The sequence below is a fragment of the Pteropus alecto genome, unplaced genomic scaffold (assembly GCF_000325575.1).
Source record: "Pteropus alecto unplaced genomic scaffold, ASM32557v1 scaffold311, whole genome shotgun sequence".
In the NCBI taxonomy this organism is placed as follows: domain Eukaryota; kingdom Metazoa; phylum Chordata; class Mammalia; order Chiroptera; family Pteropodidae; genus Pteropus; species Pteropus alecto.
In genome coordinates this window covers 41,321-61,193 of record NW_006431916.1, presented here as the reverse complement: position 1 = coordinate 61,193, position 19,873 = coordinate 41,321, and the positions used below count along the sequence as shown (strand labels likewise).

General features: G+C 33.4%; 1 protein-coding gene across 1 annotated transcript in view; it reads left to right on the top strand.

Moving 5' to 3' along the window:
• Positions 1-19,873, top strand: part of OSBPL11 (oxysterol binding protein like 11) — a 76,228-nt gene that overhangs the window by 33,469 nt on the left and 22,886 nt on the right. Inside the window, exons 5-9 of the mRNA XM_006906132.3 lie at positions 1,540-1,716; positions 6,612-6,813; positions 11,914-12,059; positions 15,432-15,572; positions 18,818-19,316. Of these exons, the coding sequence (XP_006906194.1) occupies positions 1,540-1,716; positions 6,612-6,813; positions 11,914-12,059; positions 15,432-15,572; positions 18,818-19,316 (1,165 nt within the window). The remainder of the gene's footprint in view (positions 1-1,539; positions 1,717-6,611; positions 6,814-11,913; positions 12,060-15,431; positions 15,573-18,817; positions 19,317-19,873) is intronic.

Sequence of the window (19,873 nt, the reverse complement as noted above, 5' to 3'; positions counted from 1 at the left end):
TTCCAAGCCCCTGGCAAACACTAATGTATTTTTTGTTTCTATGGATTTGTCTATTCTGGGCATTTCATATAAATGAAATCATGCAGTATGTGATTTTTTTGTGTGTCTGATTTCTTGCACTTAGCGTAATGTTTTCAAGGTTCACCCATGTTGTTACATATATTTTACTCATTTTTATAGGTGAACAATATTCCATTGTATGGGTATGCCACATTTTGTTTATCTGTTCATCAGTTGATAGACATTTGGGTATCCATTTTGTGGCTATTCCGAATAATACTGCAGTGAATATTTGTGTTTAAGTTTCCATGTGAACACGTGGTTTCAGTTCTCTAGGGCAGGGGTTCTCAACCCCCAGGCCATGGACCGGTACAACCCCCAGGCCATGGACTGGTACCTTGGCTTTTTAGGAACCAGGCCGCATAGCTGGAGGTGAGCGTTGGGCAAGTGAACAAAGCTTCATTTGTATTTGCAACTGTTCCCCATCTGTATCACTGCCTCAGCTCCACCTCAGATCTTCAGGCATGAGATTCTCCATAGGAGCACCAGTTTCTGGTGCCAAAAAGCCTCCAGGGTATATATTTAGGAGTGGAATTTCTGAGTCATATGGTAGTTCCCTGTTTAATTTTTTGAGGAACTGCCAAAAGTTTTCCAAAGCAGCTGAACCATTTTACATTCCCACCAGCAAGGCATAAAGGTTTCAGTTTTTCCACATCCTCACCAGTGCTTGTTATTGTCCCCTCCCCACTTTTTTTTTTATGTTATAGCCATCCTAGTGGGGGTGAAATGGAATGTCACTGTGGTTTTGATTTTATTTCCCTAATGACTAATAATGTCGAGCATCTTTTCATGTGCTTAATGGTCGTTTGTATCTCTTCTTTGGAGTTTTATTTTTTAAGGTGAAAAGGACGGTCTCAATATTTGAAATCTAAGGTTAGAGACATCTAAAAACTAATACCTGGACAGCATAGTTAAAGGATTCCATGCTTAGGTGATAGTTTGACTTAAAATTTTTTTTTTCTTAGTGTTTTTCCCAATAAGTAAGTTTTAAAAAGTGGTTTGTGATTTAGGCCTCTTGCATAGTCTTCAGGAAACTCAACACAAAAGCTTTACCCATACTGCAAGATTATAATCATTGGCAAAGATCAGAAAGCACTAGTTCATTTTGGAGTTACTTGCATGTTCCATTTAGAAAATTTATCATATTGAATATTGCTGAGTACAGTTTTTGCTTCAGTCATGGTGTTCAAATATCTGAAATTAGAAATTTCTTATCCTAAGATTTATAAAATGTGAAAAAATATTCTTGACAGCACACCTGGAATTAAGTTTCTAAATAAATCACCAGTTTACTATGAGATGTCTGAAATGCGTAAACTTTGTGTCTTAAATTTTATCATTTTCAGAAACATTCTTGTAGTCACTTCCGAGGTTAATTTAATTTTTAAAACTGTTCATATGTAAGCTTCAAGTGTATGATAGGTTGAGAGTTAGCCTAAATTATTTTAAAAAGAATGATTTTCTTTGTTTGTCTAATAGAATAATCCTCCTCTGAAATCACGGAGCTTCTCACTTGCATCTAGTGGTAATTCTCCTATTTCCCAAAGGAGACCAAGTCAAAATGCCATTTCTTTTTTTAATGTTGGACATTCCAAACTACAATCAGTGAACAAAAGAGCTCATTTACCTCCAGACCATCTTGTGGAAGTCAGAGAAGTAAGTATGAATTAAAGTCAAGTTAAAATGCACAAAATAATCTTACCTGCTTGATTTTGTCACAAAAAAATTTTAAATTCTGTTTGCACTTTCGGGGGCCCTCAATGTTTTCCATCTAATGTGGTGATATAATTTTTTTTATTGGGCTAACATTGGTTAATACAATTATATAATTTTCAGGCATACATTATAATTTGACATCTATATATTTTATTGTGTAATTACCACCCAAAGTCCAGTTTCCTTCAGCTACCATATATTTGATTCCCTTTACCCATTTCACCCTCCCCTTACCCCACTATATTTGATCCCCTTTACCCCGTCTACCTCTGCTCTCCTGCCCCACCCCCTACCGTCTGGTAACCACTAGTCCCTTGTCAATGTCCATGAGTCTGTTTGTTTGTCCTGTTCATTAGTTGCTTTTAGGTTTATGTCCCACATATAAGTGATATTAAGTGGTAAAAATTCCCTGATTATATATATGTAGTCTTAAGTTTCCTCAAGTCTGTCAACTATGTAATAGGTACACTCTCAGTTTTTATAAATCTGTATCTTTTATTTCTCAAATAAAACACAGGCTCCTTTGATATAAAATTTATAGTTAAAGGGTTATTAAGCTTAGTAGAAAGACTATATGGCCAAGCAATTGACACTTCTTTAAAAAACTATGTATAAATTGCAATATACATAAAAATAAAATAGTTAAATTTTTGATGTTGCCTTATCTTACCATTTTCCTCTTTCTCTTTCATATTGAGAACCAAACAATCCTATTTAACAAAGGATGAAGTTGTTAGGTTCCAAATAGTCTAGGTTTTTGTTTGCTGTGTTAGATTTGATTGAGCTTCTAGAAAATTCTGTAATGGCCTCACACAGATATGTGGTTGGAAATTAGAGGAATATTTTAGTAGCCTTTTAAGATTATTGTGGCTATTTTTCTTTGGTTCTGCATGATAACTTGACAGTGGTAGTTTCTTAAATGTTAGATATAGTATGGAATCTAATATAAATCAGTGAACTTATGTTCTGTTACATGAAAATTCATTGGTCTGTCTTGCACTTTGAATGGATCCTAACCTATGCATCATTTTCTAACACTATGTATCAGTAATTTGGAAAACCTTAGTTCACAGAGTTATGAGGTCTTGCAAATGTTGATTTATTTTATTATATAATATCAAATTTCACTTTCATTAATATCCCCACTGATCTCATCAGAAAAGGCATTTAGTATTGGGAAGCTGTCAAACTTATAGTGACAGATATAGGTTTTCCAAATTTTTAAAGCTCAGATTTCATAATTGGTTAACAAATACTGTCAGTTTTTCTTGAAGTGACAGGCTCATTTTGTTTAACTTTGAGAAACTGTTTCCCACAAACTCCTAAGTCTGAATATCTATAGTTTCTAGTAGTCGTTGTGTAAAGGAAAAACAGTCCTGTTGTTTCTCCTCTACTACAACACTCTACACTTCTGTACTCTGGTTACCAAATGTATGTAGGTTTTCCCCACACCGAGCAATTCTCTAATTCTCTGGGTATCCTACAATTTAATTCAATTCTGACACTATCTACCTGATAGTGTCTGATCCCACAAGACTGCCCCCACTTCAGATACCAGTTACAAGTCCAGGTTGTCACCTTTGCCTCTGATTAACCAGCAATAAATCTGAGGTTTCTACTACTCCTTCAGGTACAATCATTTGCTAGTACAACTCATAGAAATCAAGAAAACAGTTTACTGACGATGTTACCAGTGTATTATAAAAGAATGTAACTCAGGACAGCCAGCTGGAAAAGTTGCTTAGGGCAATATATGGGTAAGGGGCATGGAGCTTTCATGCCCTCTCCGGTCATACACCTTCCTAGTACCTATGAGTATTCATCAACAAGAAGCTCTCTGAATCTCTTCCTTTAGGATTTTATGAAGACTTCATTACGTAGCCATGATTGAGTAAATCACTGGCCATTCGTGAGTAATTCAACCTCCAGCTCCGCTCTTAGACATGGGTGGGGCCTGAAACTTCTCACCCTCTAATCAGGAGGTTGTAACGCAAGGATATAACTCAGAGTGAGTTTGAAAGGAACATTTCAATCAAAGTCCATGGGTAAGTCCCGCTATAGATTAAGTAACAGTTGGCAAAAGCATCTGACTATTGAGAATAGTCATATTGTGCTTGAACCTGAATTTATTACTAAAACTTTATCTAATTAAAATGACCTATTTTAGTATTTGTTGTTTATTTTTAGTACAGTTTATGAAATCACTCCATTATTCAGTGCATGCTTTGTGCTGGTGCTATTCTGTGCCCTAGGAATCACTAAAATGACCAGGCTTGTAAGGGGGACAGACAAAATACAAGTGATAAAATACAAGTGATGATTCTAATCTGGTTTTCAGACAAACTATAGATGCTTCCTAAGTGATGTACTACAATCACCATAATTATCATAACTAGCTACAAAACACAGATTAAGAAGTGTTCAACTTTCCTAAAGTTTTCTCTTTCTTGAGGAATTGGTTTTACGGTGTTAGGAAGAGTTACTAAAATAGCTTCACAAATCAGTTTCTATTTCTTTGTAAATATATGATCAACTCATTTGTTTTCTTTGGAAAGAGCCATTACCAAAATTTAACATTTATGCTATAATTATATTTTAAAGTTAATTTTTTTCTAGCCAAAAATATCACTTTCTTAAGCCTCTTCACATCAGCACCAGCAGGTAGTTTTTCGAGGCCATCAGCATAAAGAAGCACTTTTTTTCCCTCTTAAATGTTAAGTCGCAATAGCTCATTATTTATGTTGTGATATCCTACTTATGATTTTTTCTTTATAAACTTTTGTTGGCTTATAAGATAGAGAGTACATAAATTATAAGTGTACCTCATCTTGATGTCAATTTCCATGTAATTACATCCTGGATCAGAAACTAAATATATCCAGCACCTTAGAAGACCCTATCATGTCTCTTCATCACTATACCCTTCCCCGCTATCTTGACTTCTATTACCATAGAATTATTTTGACTATTTTTGAAATTTCTACTGGAATCATAGTATGTATTCCTTTGGTTATGGCTGCTTTTCAATCAACATTATTCGTTTGAGATTTACTTATGATGTTGAGTGTAGCAGTTTGTTTTCTTTGTTTTATAGTATTTATTGTGTGAATGTACCTTGATTTTATTTATCCATTCTAATGTTGATGGACATTTGAGTTGATGAACATGTGTATACACATATCTTTTGTTACATATCTAAAAGTATATTTGTTCGATCTTGGATTATGTTTATTTAGCTCTGTAAAGTTAACTCTAGTAGATATTGTCAAACTGTTTTCCAAAGTGATTGTACTTATTCATAAAATTGGATTATTGGAGGTTAGTCTCAAAATTTATATACAAAAACATTTGCACACACACGAAGTATACATATTTCTGTATGTGTAAATGTGTGTATATAGTGTATACTTTCATACTTACACTTTTCATTTAAAAACTTTTTCTCTGGTAGGGGTGAATGTTTGATCCAATACTATGACAAATGTTTTCAGGGGCTATTTCATGTATGACACACTTGATTTGCTTGGTAGGATCATTTTACATCTCTTTCACTAGCCCTATGATGAACTGTGTTAAAAATTATCTGGAGCAGAGCCTCTGAAGGCCAAAAGAATCTCTCCACTGTAGAGTTTCCGTGTGAATTAAAATAGTGTGCAGAAGATGGGCAATCTGAGAACCTTCTCATAATTTGAAGTAATTCAGTTTTCATCTTTAAAAATTGGGTTGCTTATCATTGTTATTCCGTTGGCTCTGTTTGGAAAAGTTGATGGGCTCTGTCAACAAAAAGAACCTGAATTTGTGAAAATACTAGAAATAATTTTATTTGGGCCTATCTGAGGACTATAGCCTGAGAGCAGATCTTTAAGAAACCTTGAAACAGTGTTCTAACTTCTGGAAAAATAGGAGATGTAAATGAAAAGTACATCTGGTGCATCAGAAGTTTCAATTAGGGTGTGTACAGTTCATTGATTTAACAGCTTTACACCAAAGGGAAGGAATGTATAAGGAAGATAAGGTTGGGTCATCATGCCTCCTGGTTAGGGAGCCTGGTGATAGAGTCTGGAAATAATTAAACTGCTTTGAAACTCCTTGAGGTGAATTTTTAGCAGGATATTGAAAGAACAGGCACTGTTTTCTGAACTCATTGATCTTTAGTGTTAAAACTATATAGGTTGAATATATATATGTTACTATCTCCCATAGTTTGCCTAAGGAGGAATTTAGATAGGCCCATTATTCTCTCCTGGTTTTGATTTAGTCAAAGGAGCTTACTCACCCTTTCCTTTCCTCAGCTCCTAAGGAAAGCAGAGTGTATTAAACTCTTTTAACCTGAAAAGCTTGTATGTAGTACTTGCTCCAGAATCAGGCTAATGGGACCAGAAAGATTAGGAAAGTGGAAATAAGTAAACCGTTGGGTTCTTAACGTAGGTTCAAACTGAGCCTGACCAGAGGTGCTGAGAAGAAAGTAGTTGAGAGCCCACACTGGGAATTAATTTTACTTTAGAATGAAATATTTAATAGTACTCTTAAAGATAATCTGGCATGTTCTTTTGACAATGTATAAATTTATGCTGTTAATAAAAGGTTTATCAAGGTTTCTGAGCTTTGTTGCTTCCAAAAAAGAGTGCAGCCGCTAAAGTTCACCATCTTTTACTCGGTTGTTAAGTACTGTTAAGTACTCATTAATTGAGACTAGCCAAACAAACTTAACACAGATTTCTAAGCCTAATATATCCTAAAAGTGGCTCAAAAGCTGAGGATGGTGGTTAAAATGGCAACTGTATGTATATACAAAAATCATGAATGGTTACACACAGAATTGTTGTTTTCCTCAGATGATGTCTCATGCTGAAGGACAACAAAGAGACTTAATTAGACGAATAGAATGCCTTCCTGCTTCTGGCCATCTTAGTTCCTTGGACCAGGATCTCTTAATGCTCAAAGCTACTTCCATGGCAACTATGAACTGCTTAAATGACTGCTTTCATATTCTACAGTTGCAGCATGCATCACATCAGAAGGGCTCATTGCCTTCAGGTAAGTTATAGATTAAAGGTAGGACTTAATATTAAGAGCCAAAAACATGGAAAGGACTGCATTTGTTGTAATTCTAGCTCCCGAAAATCTTAATTAAAAAACAAACAAACAAATAGAAAACCAGCAAGCCTCTTTTAATGCTCATACTAATGTTATAGAAATTCTTTTATTTTGCCCTTTTTTGAATCTAAAATAACTTCGGGTCTAATGTTTAATATCATTCAATATCTCTTTAGAGACCTCAAACTCAACAAAAACTGAACTCAAAACCCACAGCTCTGTATTTCTGTTAAAGTTGGTGACATCACTATTCGTTCATTTGACCAAAGTAGAAATGTTGGGATCATTTCTTGAGTTTTGGTTCAGTTCACTGAACTTCTGCATTGAGATATTGAGATAAAAGTTTATCAGTCACCTTTCAGTTTGAAAAATAAGATATACATCTAGTATTTGAGAGCACCTGTTTGTTGAAATTAATTTACTGGGGAAAGGATGTTATTGCAGTGAGAGAACAAAAAAAATGAGTTTTTCTATTAAATGAGATTAAACTCATCACATTGGGTTTTTTATTGAGATATAATTGACATATAACATTGTGTAAGCTTAAAGTATACAAGTGTTGATTTGATACATATATTACAGCATATATGACCCATATATATATATGTATAATTACCACTGAAACATTACCTAACACCTCAGTCATGTCACATAATTATCATTTCTTTTTTATGATGAGGACATTCAGGATCTCCTCTCTTAGCAGCTTTGAAGTATAGGCGACTATAACTACTATTCTGTGCACTAAATCTCCAGAACTTACTCATCTTCTAGTTGCAAGTTTGCACCTGTTAACATCTCTCCAATTCCCTTACTCCCCTCACATTGTGTTAATAGTATTAACTTAGTTTTTCACAGTAATTCATTCTCTTTTTTTTCAAGTAATTGCTGTTATTACTTTTTAAAATTTTTTATTTTATTATTAGTTTCAAGTATACAGTACATTGATTAGACATTGATATAGTTTATAAAATGATCCTGTTGTTGCTCCTTCCTCTGGCTCTCCACCTAGCCGTTAAATTAACGCTAACTGCATTCCCTATGCCGTGCTCTCTGTCCCTGTGTCCATCTATCAACTACTAATTTGTACTTCTTTAACCCTTCACCCCTTTCTCTTAGCCACCTCTGGCCATGATCAGATTGTCTTCTATATTTGCGAGTCTGTTTTTGATTAGTTTGTTCCCTTTGTTCAAGTATAAGTGAAGTCATATGATATTTATTTTTCTCTGACTTATTTCACTCAGCATAATAACCTATAGGTCCATCTATGTTGTTGCAAATGATAAGATTTCATTTTTTTAATGGCTGAGTAATATTTCATTGTATAAATGAACCATAACTCCTTTATCCAGTCATCTTTTGATGGGCATTTAGGTTGCTTTCATATCTTGGCTATTATAAATTGTGCTGCTGTGAACATAGGGGTGCATAGATCCTTACGAATTATTGTTTTGGTTTTCTTTGGATAAATACCCAGAAGTGTAATTGCTGGGTCAAAGGTATATCCATTTTTAATTTTTGGAGAAACCTCCAGACTGTTTTCCACAGTGGCTGTACCAATTTGCAATCCCACCAACAGTGTATGAAGGTTCCCTTTTCTCCACCTCCTTGCCAACACTTGTTGCTCTTTGATTTATTGATGATAGCCATTCTGACAGGTGTGAGGTGATATCTCATTGTGGTTTTAATTTGTGTTTCTCTGATGATTAGTGACCTCGAGCATCTTTTCATATGTATTGGCCATCTGTATTTCCTTTTCGGAGAAATATCTGTTTAGGTCTTCTGCCCATTTTTTAATAGGATTGTTTGTTTTTTTGTTGTTGAGTTGTATGAGTTCTTTATATATTTTGGATATTAACCTCATCACATGTATCATAAGTGAATATCTTCTACCAGTTAGTTGGTTGTCTTTTTGTTTTATTGATGGTTTTCTTTGCTATACAAAAACTTTTAGTTTGATGTAGTCCCATTTGTTTATTTTTTTGTTTACCTTGCCCAAGGAGCTATGTCCAAAAATAGCAATACCAGAGAGATTACTACTTATGTTTTCTTCTAGAGTTTTTATGGTTTGGGGTCTTACATTTAAGTCTTTAATCCATTTTGAGTCTATTATATAGTATAAGAAGGTGGTCCGATTTCTTTCTTTTCTTTTCTTTTTTGTTTTTCTTTTTGCATGTATCCCCAATTTTCCAAGCACCATTTATTGAAGACTGTCTTTACCCCATTGTATAGTCTTGCCTTCTTTGTCATATATTAAATGAGCATAGAGGCATGGATTTATTTCTGGGCTCTCTATTCTGCTCCATTGATCAATGAATCTGTTTTTATGACAGTACCATGCTGTTTTGACTATTGTACTCAATCTCTTATTCAATTTCCTCTCTTTACTTGTGAAAGAAAGATATTTTAGAGAGATATTGAGACTCTGCTCAGGAAAACGTTTACCATAATCAGATCTTGATATGGATATAGTATGGATCTCATCCTCACATGTGCTTAAATTCAATATTTCAAGTTAACAAACTTTTTAATGTCAATTGTAGGTATAGGTCAGGGTAATATTACAGAAGCTAATAAATTATGTATGTTCCCCTTAAGGAACTCATAGTCCAGTTGAGGAGAATATGTAAATACTTAACTATAATATGTAAAATGCCACTTAAATGGGAACAAAGTACTGTAGGAGAATATATGTATGAACTAATTCTTCTGATAGAAAAAGGTCTGGGAAAGGCACAGAAAAACTATGAAAACCAGTTAATTAGCTTAGGGGTGGGGTGGGGAGGGGAGAAGTTATTCCAAAGAGATAGTGTAGCCAAAATTATGAGTTGTAGACATGGATTTCTGCTTTGGAGGAATTCTAAGAAGTCCAATATAAATTTTCTCCTATTATAGAGAAACGCACACTTATAAAAAACTTAGGAACAACCATACAATTGAAAGAAACAAAAATATATTGTTCTATCAACTAGAAACTTTCACAATTAATATATTAGTACACTCCCCACCAGTTTTTTCTATTTTTTCTTACTTTTTGTTTGTTTTACCCCATTGTTATTAGAAAATATGTTTGTAGCTTATACTTTTCACTTAATATCAATAATATTTTCCAATGTGTGATATGCTTTTGGTAAACATAATTTTTATTGACTGCATTATAGTCCTTTGAGGGGATAATTTTTATTGACTGCAATATAGTCCTTTGAGGGGATAGATTTGCTTTGATTTACATAACTATTCCCCTGTGTTTAACATTGGATGAGTTACCCTGAGCTATGAAATTTGGGTTAATTCTAGTTTGGTAAGAGTTATTTTGTCTGTAAAATCAAACTATTTGTTTCCAGTTTATGCTACTTAATTTTTAAAAAGTATATTAAGTAGCACAGTGCTAGCTACTAGATGCTCAATAAATACTTGATTAATTAAATACTATATAATTTTAAAAATTCTTAGAAGTTTTGTTTGTATAGTTTAAATTAATACAAAATTATTTTTAAATAATTGCTTTATGGTTAATGAAGTACGTACAAACTTTAAATTTAAAATGTGAAACATTGTAAACTTTACAGAGTGTTCGAAGTAAAAGTTCTCCTACATCACTTTTTTTGGAGCACAGATTTGTGGTTTTTTGAGGTAACTAATTAACTGACATTGGTATTTCTCACCTGAAATTGCCATATTTCCCAAATTAGATCTGTAGAAATTTATCAAGTCATTCGAGAATGAAAATATAACTGAAAAGAAAAATTGAATTACCTTCCCACTCAAATTTTGAGATGACATTAAAAAAATGAAATCTAAATTCAAATTAGTGTTTATTAAGTCTCATAAAGTCTTAATGTGTGTTATCCAAAGACTGAAGTGATCTTGATTTAGAGGGATCCTGAGACCAAATGATTGGTTTGATAAAGAGCTTTGTTTTGTTGAGTGACCTCTTAAAACGTATCTCATAAATTTAGTGTTTTATGCATTTTATTTTTAGAAGTAAAGAAATCTAGATGTCGATATTAAAAATAAACATTTTAAGGTAGGAGCAAAGTGTTTCCATTTCTTTGGAATTTTGAAAGAGCCCCCAGGAACTTATCCAGGGCATTCCCCCGATGGTGAATTTCTTAGTACCAAGTGAGACTGAACTGAATAGTAAGGCAAGATGCTCTGGTAGCCTGGTAACTTTGTAATTTATTTCTCTACAGAAGACTGGGGTTTTCTTGTAGACTGAGTAAATTCCATACTTTAAAAAATTTCTTCTTAATAGACTGAATGTCCCTTATTGTAGCACTCTATCACCAAGCTTCTGTGAAACCTAGATCAGCCTCTGAAATCAAATGGAACGTTTTCCATTATTGATTAGGCATAGAATCCACTTTGTTAAACTAGTTGAGGGTAATAAGAGACATTTGAGTCATTAATTGAGAAGATGACAGGTCTCTAAATGTGACTACTGTCTTTCACTGGGTCAGCTATTATTTATTCAGTAGAAGAGCCTTTCAGTTTAAAGGTATAAGAGACTTTTTCATATGATTGAAAAAAAGAATGGACATGTATTTGCAATTCTTAAATTAGATCAAGGGAGTTATATTGCTTGATTAGAAAGTTGTTGCTGAGAGTAAGGTTCGACCCAAATTGAAGCAAATTTTACTTCAGGATCCTCCTGTAATTTTGACTCCCTAAAGCCCAATTTCATACTTTTTGATCTCTAGAGAGACAAGGTTCATGTGGAAAGGACAGCAAATCAACAGTTAGAGTGGGAATATACTTTATGATTCACAGATTTGCCCTAGAAGTAAGTTCAGTCCCATTCAGGGTTGATTCTTTTATACAATGGTTTCTGATTTCAAGTTCTAAGTTGCTCTTTTGTAAACACCCAATCATGATGCTCATGCTAATGAGATACACATGGCTGTCTTGCAGAGTCTCTTAACAGGTTGAATTGCTTTTAGTCTTGTAGGCTCAAAACAAAATTGTTTAGTAAAATCCACATCTGCTGAACTTTCCAGATTATGAGCAAGTTTCAGCGAAAGTTTTCTCTTACTTCATCAGGAACGACAATCGAATGGTTAGAACCAAAGATACCTTTATCCAACCACTATAAAAATGGAGCTGACCAGTCTTTTGCAGCTGAGCAGAGTAAGCCAGTGGCAGTCCCAGAAGAGCAGTGTGTTGCAGAATCTGGACTGTTAGCAAGGGTAAGGTAATGTGAAAATATGGTTTTGGCATAAAAATTAGGAATCACTGAAAAGGGTCAGTTCTTTTTTCATTGTCAGCATATGCAAGTCAACCGAACACCAGAGCAGCATTCTTGTAGACTCTTAACTGCATTGACTTTGGAAGCAGTCTGTTGTATAAAACTATTGTACATATTGTGTTTTCTAGGTTAAATTATGTGCTCTTTTTAGTTTGGGCTTAATTTTACTTGATAAAAATGTATTTAAAAATTAAAATTTGCATTTTTTTTCCTAGAAAATAGCTTATCTAATATAAGATTATTTGCGTATTTACCTCTTACATTTTTTAATTTAACATTTACTAGATTACATTTACACATTTAAAAGTTTACTATTAAGTCTTTTCGATTGTACTTTACCAAATGAAATTTTAAAAGTGTTATTCTACTTAATATAGCACATAGTCTTAGGGTTTAATATTTTTATAAAGTATTATTCATTCTGCATTTCTCAGAAGCTAAAGACTGTTTTATTCTATTCATAGTTTCACTACTGTAGCAAATCATATTGGATTTTTTGCCTTTTGAATTCACATCTGTTATTTTTATGGTTATCATAATTATATAACTAGTTTTATTTTAAGCTCCTTTTACTTGATACTTCTCATAGTCACTTTTCTATGTTATTCTGGCCTATATAATTAATATTTTAAAGGTTTAAATAGGCTATTGAATCTCCAGGTTGTTATTTTTTGTTATTATAAGTAGCACTGTATCATCTCATTTACTGTGTTTTTTCTTCCCCTTTATTTGGATTATATCTTCAGGTTATATTCCCAAGTAGAATTAGTGAGTCAAGAGTAATACATAGTTTACAGTTATTTATAGTTTAGCGAATTATTTCTTAAATATGACATAGAGACTTCCAAAGCTGACAAAGACCTTAACGAGGCAGGTAATAGCAGCAGAGCGGGCAGAGGAGAAAGAAAAAAAAAGTATATAATGCTTTTTTTCTACAGATTTTTGACTAGCTCATTTGTGGAATCAATCAGTTAGTAAATATTTATTAAGCTATCTAGTATATGACAAGTCCAATGTTAAGAATTAGAAGACAGAAAAATAGAAGACAGTTCTTTCACTGAAGAGACTTAGAATCACACACATACAATGAAACCATGAGATAATATGAAGCAGTATTTTTTTTCCATCTTGATTGGTATTGTTTAGAGACTGTTGTGATATGGGCATTTAAAAAAAGAGATGTACTGAGTAGACTGGATAAGGAATGTTTTAGAAAGAAAGTGGAATTGGAATTGACCTTTGAAAGAAGATGAGATTTGAAGAGAAGAGGAATAGTGAGAGAATCTCAAAAGATGGGGGCATAACACAACCAGGAATACTGAAGCTTATATACTTATTGTGGAGATTGCTTGCCTAATAATTTTGAAGCCAGATCTTTTCATTTACCAATTTGTGGATCAACTAACCACCCTTAGCTTCAATTTCCTCATCTGTAAAGCAGGGATATCTTATAATATTGTTATAATATCTTATAATATTGTTATGAAGATAAAATGAATTGAATAGAGCACCTGGTTTATAAAAAATGATCACAGGGTTGTTGGATTTTACAATTTCCAGATGACTGTTCATATTGCGTTCTATGTGGAATGATAATCCCTGGAGCACTGCTCCATAATATACAGTGCAAACTGTGTCCCCGAGGAACATAAAAATCATGCAGAAGAATTTAGTCTTAATGGATAGGTAATAAGGTCATGAGCAAGGAGAGGGATGGGATATGTTTAAGAAGATTGATATATGACATGACTTGGAATTAAAGTGTAGATAGAAGGCTGTAGAAGTGGAAATGAAGACAAACGAATTGGTACTATGCATTTCAAATGAAAAATCAGTTGGAGTTGTGATAAACTGGATAAAGGGTTGGATCAAAGATGACTCCAAGTTTTTGAACCTAAAAAAACTAGGTAAAATTGTCGTGCCATTTACAAAGCTAGGAAAATTAGAAAGAAAGTTTTTTTGAGAGGGTTTAGTATGGTTTATGACCATGTTGTTTTTATGTGAGAAGAGGATATATGATTGTATATAAAAAGGAATTGGAAACAAAGAGACTAAAGCTTTGGAGAGAGATCAGGACTAGAGATATAATTTGCAGGTGAAAAATTATAAACTGTAGGTCATATATTCCATCTTCATATTTCTAAATGAGAATACAAAGCATGCTGGAGGTCAGGATAGAGGCATGTTAGATGAGGGACACAGCAGTAGGGAGGAGAGGATTACTATGTTTTCAAATCCTTTGAAGCAGTGAGTCCACCAAGTATGTCACATAGTATAAGCAGAAAAAAATAAGCGCATAAGTTGCAAGGCATTAGACTCCACTCAAGCATACCAGAATGGACCTTAATTTTAAAAAATTTTTCATATTTTTTTGCGAAATATGAATATCAATGCAAGCAGGACACATTTATTATAGTAGTGGAGATTTTTCTGTCAGGTGATGGAGAAAATAAACCCCAGTGAGGCTAGAGTGAAACTCATGCTTCCATTGTGCCCAAGTCAGAGATACAACGCCGCCCCCACGAAAACATGGAAAGTGACATCTGCTAAGGTTCTATAGAATCTTGGGATTTGAAACTTATTTGTTATTCAGATAGAAATAAATAAGAAATTATGTTTCTCATAACCAATTATTTGGAGCTGAGACCCTATTGAGATGAAAATAAATATTTTCATTTTTCCAATGGGTGGTTTTATTGATTGATTGATTAATTGATTAGTTGATTGAAGAGCTACGAGAGAACTTTTTGTAGCATTAAGATGGCATGATGAACTACAGTATTTTTATACTTGTACCTAGAATTCCCTTTAATCCTAAGGTTTCTTCCTTGACAGCTCTAAGAATGAATGAATAAATATAGATTATAGTAAATTTGACATGTACAGTCACTTTAAAAATTTACTTTTATAGTTTTAGCTTAAAAATAGGGCAAATATTTAAGTCTCAAAACATCTTGAACTTAAATTATAGGTATGGTGGTGTTCCTGGGCAGATGTTCAAAGCCTACAAAGCCAAAGATTCGGATAAAATATTTTTCACTCGAAAAATTTTTTTTCACTCTTTAGGAAAAAATAGTTTTACAAAATACATATGTTTTGTATGTGGTACATATGGCAAAACCACAATATATTCAATGTCAGCGATAATGGGTTCACTGAAGGAAATCTATGGAGGTTACATTTTCAGAAAGACTTTTGTTCATTCTCAGATTCATTTAGGTCCAGCATAAATGCCTTCAAGTCTCTTGTTTATACTTTTATTCTTAATGGATATAAATAAGCATTTGTAACAATAAGCTTGTTTTACATCAAGGAACCTGAAGAAGTAAATGCAGATGATGAGGTGGAGGATACTTATGACAACAAGGAGGATGACCTGGGAGCTGTGGAAGAGCAACGCAGTGTTATCCTACATCTCTTGTCACAGCTCAAGCTGGGCATGGATTTAACAAGAGTAAGTAGTGGAATAAACTGTCTGTGTAGATCAGTGGGTCAGGACTATACCTGTAATCGTTAATATTGTCAGGGCTTTTTGTTCTTTATTTCTTTCTCTTGATCAGCATTTCTAATTTTAATAAATATATTTCTTATTTTCAAAAAAATGCCAACAGGAATTTGCATAGCAAATAAAGGTCTATAGTCTTCTTGTTTCTGTACAGAATTAAAGGGGTCTATTGGTAGAACTGGAAGGATATAATCCCACAAAATCATGAAGGGCATTTATATTTCTACTTTACTCTTAATCTCCCATTTTAGATAGTACATTTTGAATATTATCTATAACAGAGGTCAGCAGATATTTTCTGTAAAGGGACAAAAAGTAAATATTTTCTGCTATATGAGCATAAGTCTCTGTTGGAACTATTCAACTCTGTCTTTGTAGTATGAAAGTAGCCATAGATAATATGTTAGATTAGACATGGCTGTGTTTCAGCAGAACTTTATTTACAAGAACAGGTGGCCAGATTTGGCCCAAAGGCCATAGTTTGCAGACTGTCTGAATTAACTAGATGATGGGAATCCTTTCGTAATATGTGTGTATCAAATCAACACAATTTGTCAATTATACCTCAGTAAAACTGAGGAGGGGAAATGTGGTCTGAAGACCAGCAGCATCACTGTCACCTGAGAACTTGTTAGAAATGCAGAATCTCAGCCCACGATCCCAGATTTAGGGGATCAGAATCTGCATTTTAATAAGATCTCTGTGTGGCTTATATATATACATTAAAGTTTGATTAGCACTGACCTATAGTTTTTAATTTTAAGCCAGTCTTCTCCGCTCCTAGTTTATCTAACTAATGTCCCTTAATTTGTGTTTAATAATCAATCTATGACATTAATTTAAAAAGCCAATCAGGTTCAAAACCTGCATATGTTAAATATTTACTATTGTGAGATTATGTACTTTGAATTACTACTTACACTACTTTGCATTAGTATGAGATTTCAAAATTGAATTTAGGAAGTTTCTTTCACATTGAGGTTTTTGATGCCCACGAAGGTGGTGAAAGTATAGATTAAAAAAGGTTGTTTGATTCCAATGAATTATTCACCTGAAAATATAATTTAAATAGAAAGCATATTGCCTTTTGCATTCACTTGGAAGCATTCAGAATCAAAAACAATTTTTTCTTTACTTAGGCTTAGGAGGGTTTAAAATTGAGGAATTCTAGTTGCTAGATGAGATGCTGCCTGATTCATGCTTAATAAAGTCTGTTAGATCTTAAATAAATAAATAAACAAACAAACAAATGGATTGAATTAATAGCCTATTAAGAAGCAGATATTTTAGGAATTAATAAAGAAACCATTAATATTTCAACTTGGTACTAGAAATATTTCCATTTTAGTGGTTCAGAAAAGACAATTAGTTGTAAAATTCATTTAAATGAATATTCATTTAAGGGATTTGTTTGGTTATTACGATATTGCTGTCTCTCAGTAGATTTAGCTTTATAAGGCGTAAGTAGTGTTTGGGGTTTATGAGGCATAAGAATATTTGAAAAGAATGTGCTATGATAGTAAACCAGATAGTAAAGCTCACTCTTGGCATGAATAACTATATATAATATAGTTTCCCCACATTTGTGTGTTGTTAATTTAAAAGATATATACATATATTTTTTTACATTTATACATAACCATTAACATTAATCAATCAAATTATGAACATTTGCATAACACTTAAAAGAATGGTGCTTTTTGAGCAATATTAAAGAACCGGGTGATTAAACTGCAGTCACAGCCACCTCCTATGAATAATAACTCTGATACAAACAATATTCATTGAGCTCCTCTCATGTTCCAGACAGTAGATAGGTGTTAGGACTGTGGCAATAAAGAAGACAGCCATGTCCCCAGTCTGCTTGTTGTGAATAAGTAACATACATTTTCTCCACTGTTCATTTTGTTCCTTTTTAAATAATACTTTGAATTTAGTATAATTAAACACTTTACAGAAAGTTTGGGAAAATAAAAGGATAATATCTATAGTTTCATGGTCTTAACACAACTCTCACTTTCTGAAATTCCCTTCCAGTCTTTCCTCATGTAATTTTAGTTTATATCTAATTTTGTTGTTTCCTTTTTTCAGTTAATGTCTTTGTGAAATGTATTATACACAGAGAAGACTGAATAGAATGCATATAAACATTTCAAAGAACAGTAGTAAAACGAATACCCATGTACTCACAGCCCAGAATAAATTATAGAACATTGTCAGAATTTGTAAGAGCTCTGAGTGCCCATCCTGGGTGTAGTCCCCTACTTTTTCATAGCTGCTACCACTTACTTAACTTTTGTGTTAATCATCCTCCTAGTTTTCTTTATAGTTTATTACCTACATATATACCCCACAGCAATGTTACTTAGTTTAGTAAAAAGTGAATAACTCACACAAGCTTAGCTATGTAAGGAAAGGGCTATATTGACATTCATAGAAGAAGATAAACAGTCTCTCTGGCTTCAACTTTTTATAAATTATTGAGAAAGGTTAGAAGAGCCCTTTCTGAAGAAATCAGAAAGCATAGTCGTGAACGAGTCCTGTGAAATATTCAGCTCACGGAGTTAGTATTTGATATGGGCAAGATGCTGGGCCTTCATCAGGAGTGTAGGCAGAGGGAGTGAGCTCAGTATTTTCTGCTTCTAAGTCAAATTGTGACCTCCCTCCAACTCTCACCGGTAAATTGAAGCCACAACACATCTGTGGGTGAAATGAGTGTCTTCAGCCAATCCAGATAGCAGTGACATATCTTGGTATAGGATTCTTTTTATTCATTGTCTCCAGGCATTTGGTGGGCCTTTGCAGTATGACAACTCATATTTTCAGTTCTCCGAAATCTTCTTGAATTATTTCATTGATGATTTTTTTTCTCTCTCTCTCTCTCTATTTTTTCTATTCTCTCTCTGAAACACTTATTACATGGCTTTTGGACTTCTTGGTCCACTCTTTCTCTTTTCTCTCCATTTGGGAAGGCATTCATTCCCTTTTAAACATGCTTTTAAATTTTTAAAAAATTTTATTTATTATATAGTTGATAAAAGCATCCTTATCTTCAGATACTTTTTTTTCGTGACTTTGTTTTTATTGCCCATCTAGAATGATATGTTTTCAGAGAAATAGAGTAGTGTCTATAGATAAACATATTGGATTAAAATTTCCCTCTTTGGTTGATTTTGTTGTTGTTATTATTTTAGGTGGTGCTTCCTACATTTATCCTAGAGAAGCGTTCCTTGCTGGAAATGTATGCAGACTTTATGTCTCATCCAGACCTATTTATAGCCATCACTAATGGAGCCACAGCTGAGGACAGAATGATTCGTTTTGTTGAGTACTACCTTACCTCGTTTCATGAAGGCCGTAAGGGAGCCATTGCTAAGAAACCGTACAATCCTATCATTGGAGAAACATTTCACTGTTCCTGGAGAATGCCAAAAAGCGAGGTAGCATCCAGTGTTACCAGCAACTCTTCCACCCAGGCAATCACAAATCATGCTCCTCTATCAGAGGAGGCTTTGAGCCAGGTGGGATCAGACTGTTATACAGTCAGATTTGTTGCCGAGCAGGTTTCCCATCATCCTCCAGTCTCAGGATTTTATGCAGAATGTGCAGAGAGGAAGATGTGTGTAAATGCGCATGTCTGGACGAAGAGCAAATTCTTAGGCATGTCGATAGGTGTGACAATGGTTGGAGAAGGTAAGTAGAAAAATTGTTTTTCAATTAATATCAAACTATAATCTTAAATTTTGTGAAGCTAGATAAATATTAATTATAAATTTGAAATGTTGTCTATATTACTTTTTTCCCCTAATTCCTAGTATGTTCCAGAATGCTGGTGAGAGAGGGAGGCTTAGCTGTGAAAAAATATAAATTCTCTTTTTACATGATTTTTTAATGATTGTAAATGTAAAATATTTTTATTGTAGAAAATTTGGAAAACTTAGAAAAGTATCAAGGAGAAAATAAAACCATCTCTAATCCCTCCATCCAGAGATGGATAGATTTAGCTAGTATTTTGTATTTTTTCTGTGTGTATATGTTCATACTTTTATTTTAGTTTTATGAAATTAGGAATAATTCTATATAGTTTTGTGTCCAACTTTTTCATTAAATATTTATTTTCCATTGTCATTGATAATACTTTAAAATATGTTTTTTGTTATATTTTTTATAAATATATTCATATTTATAAGGAGATATTCATAGAATATTTAAAATACATTGCCAAACTTTAATTCTACTTTGGAAAAGAT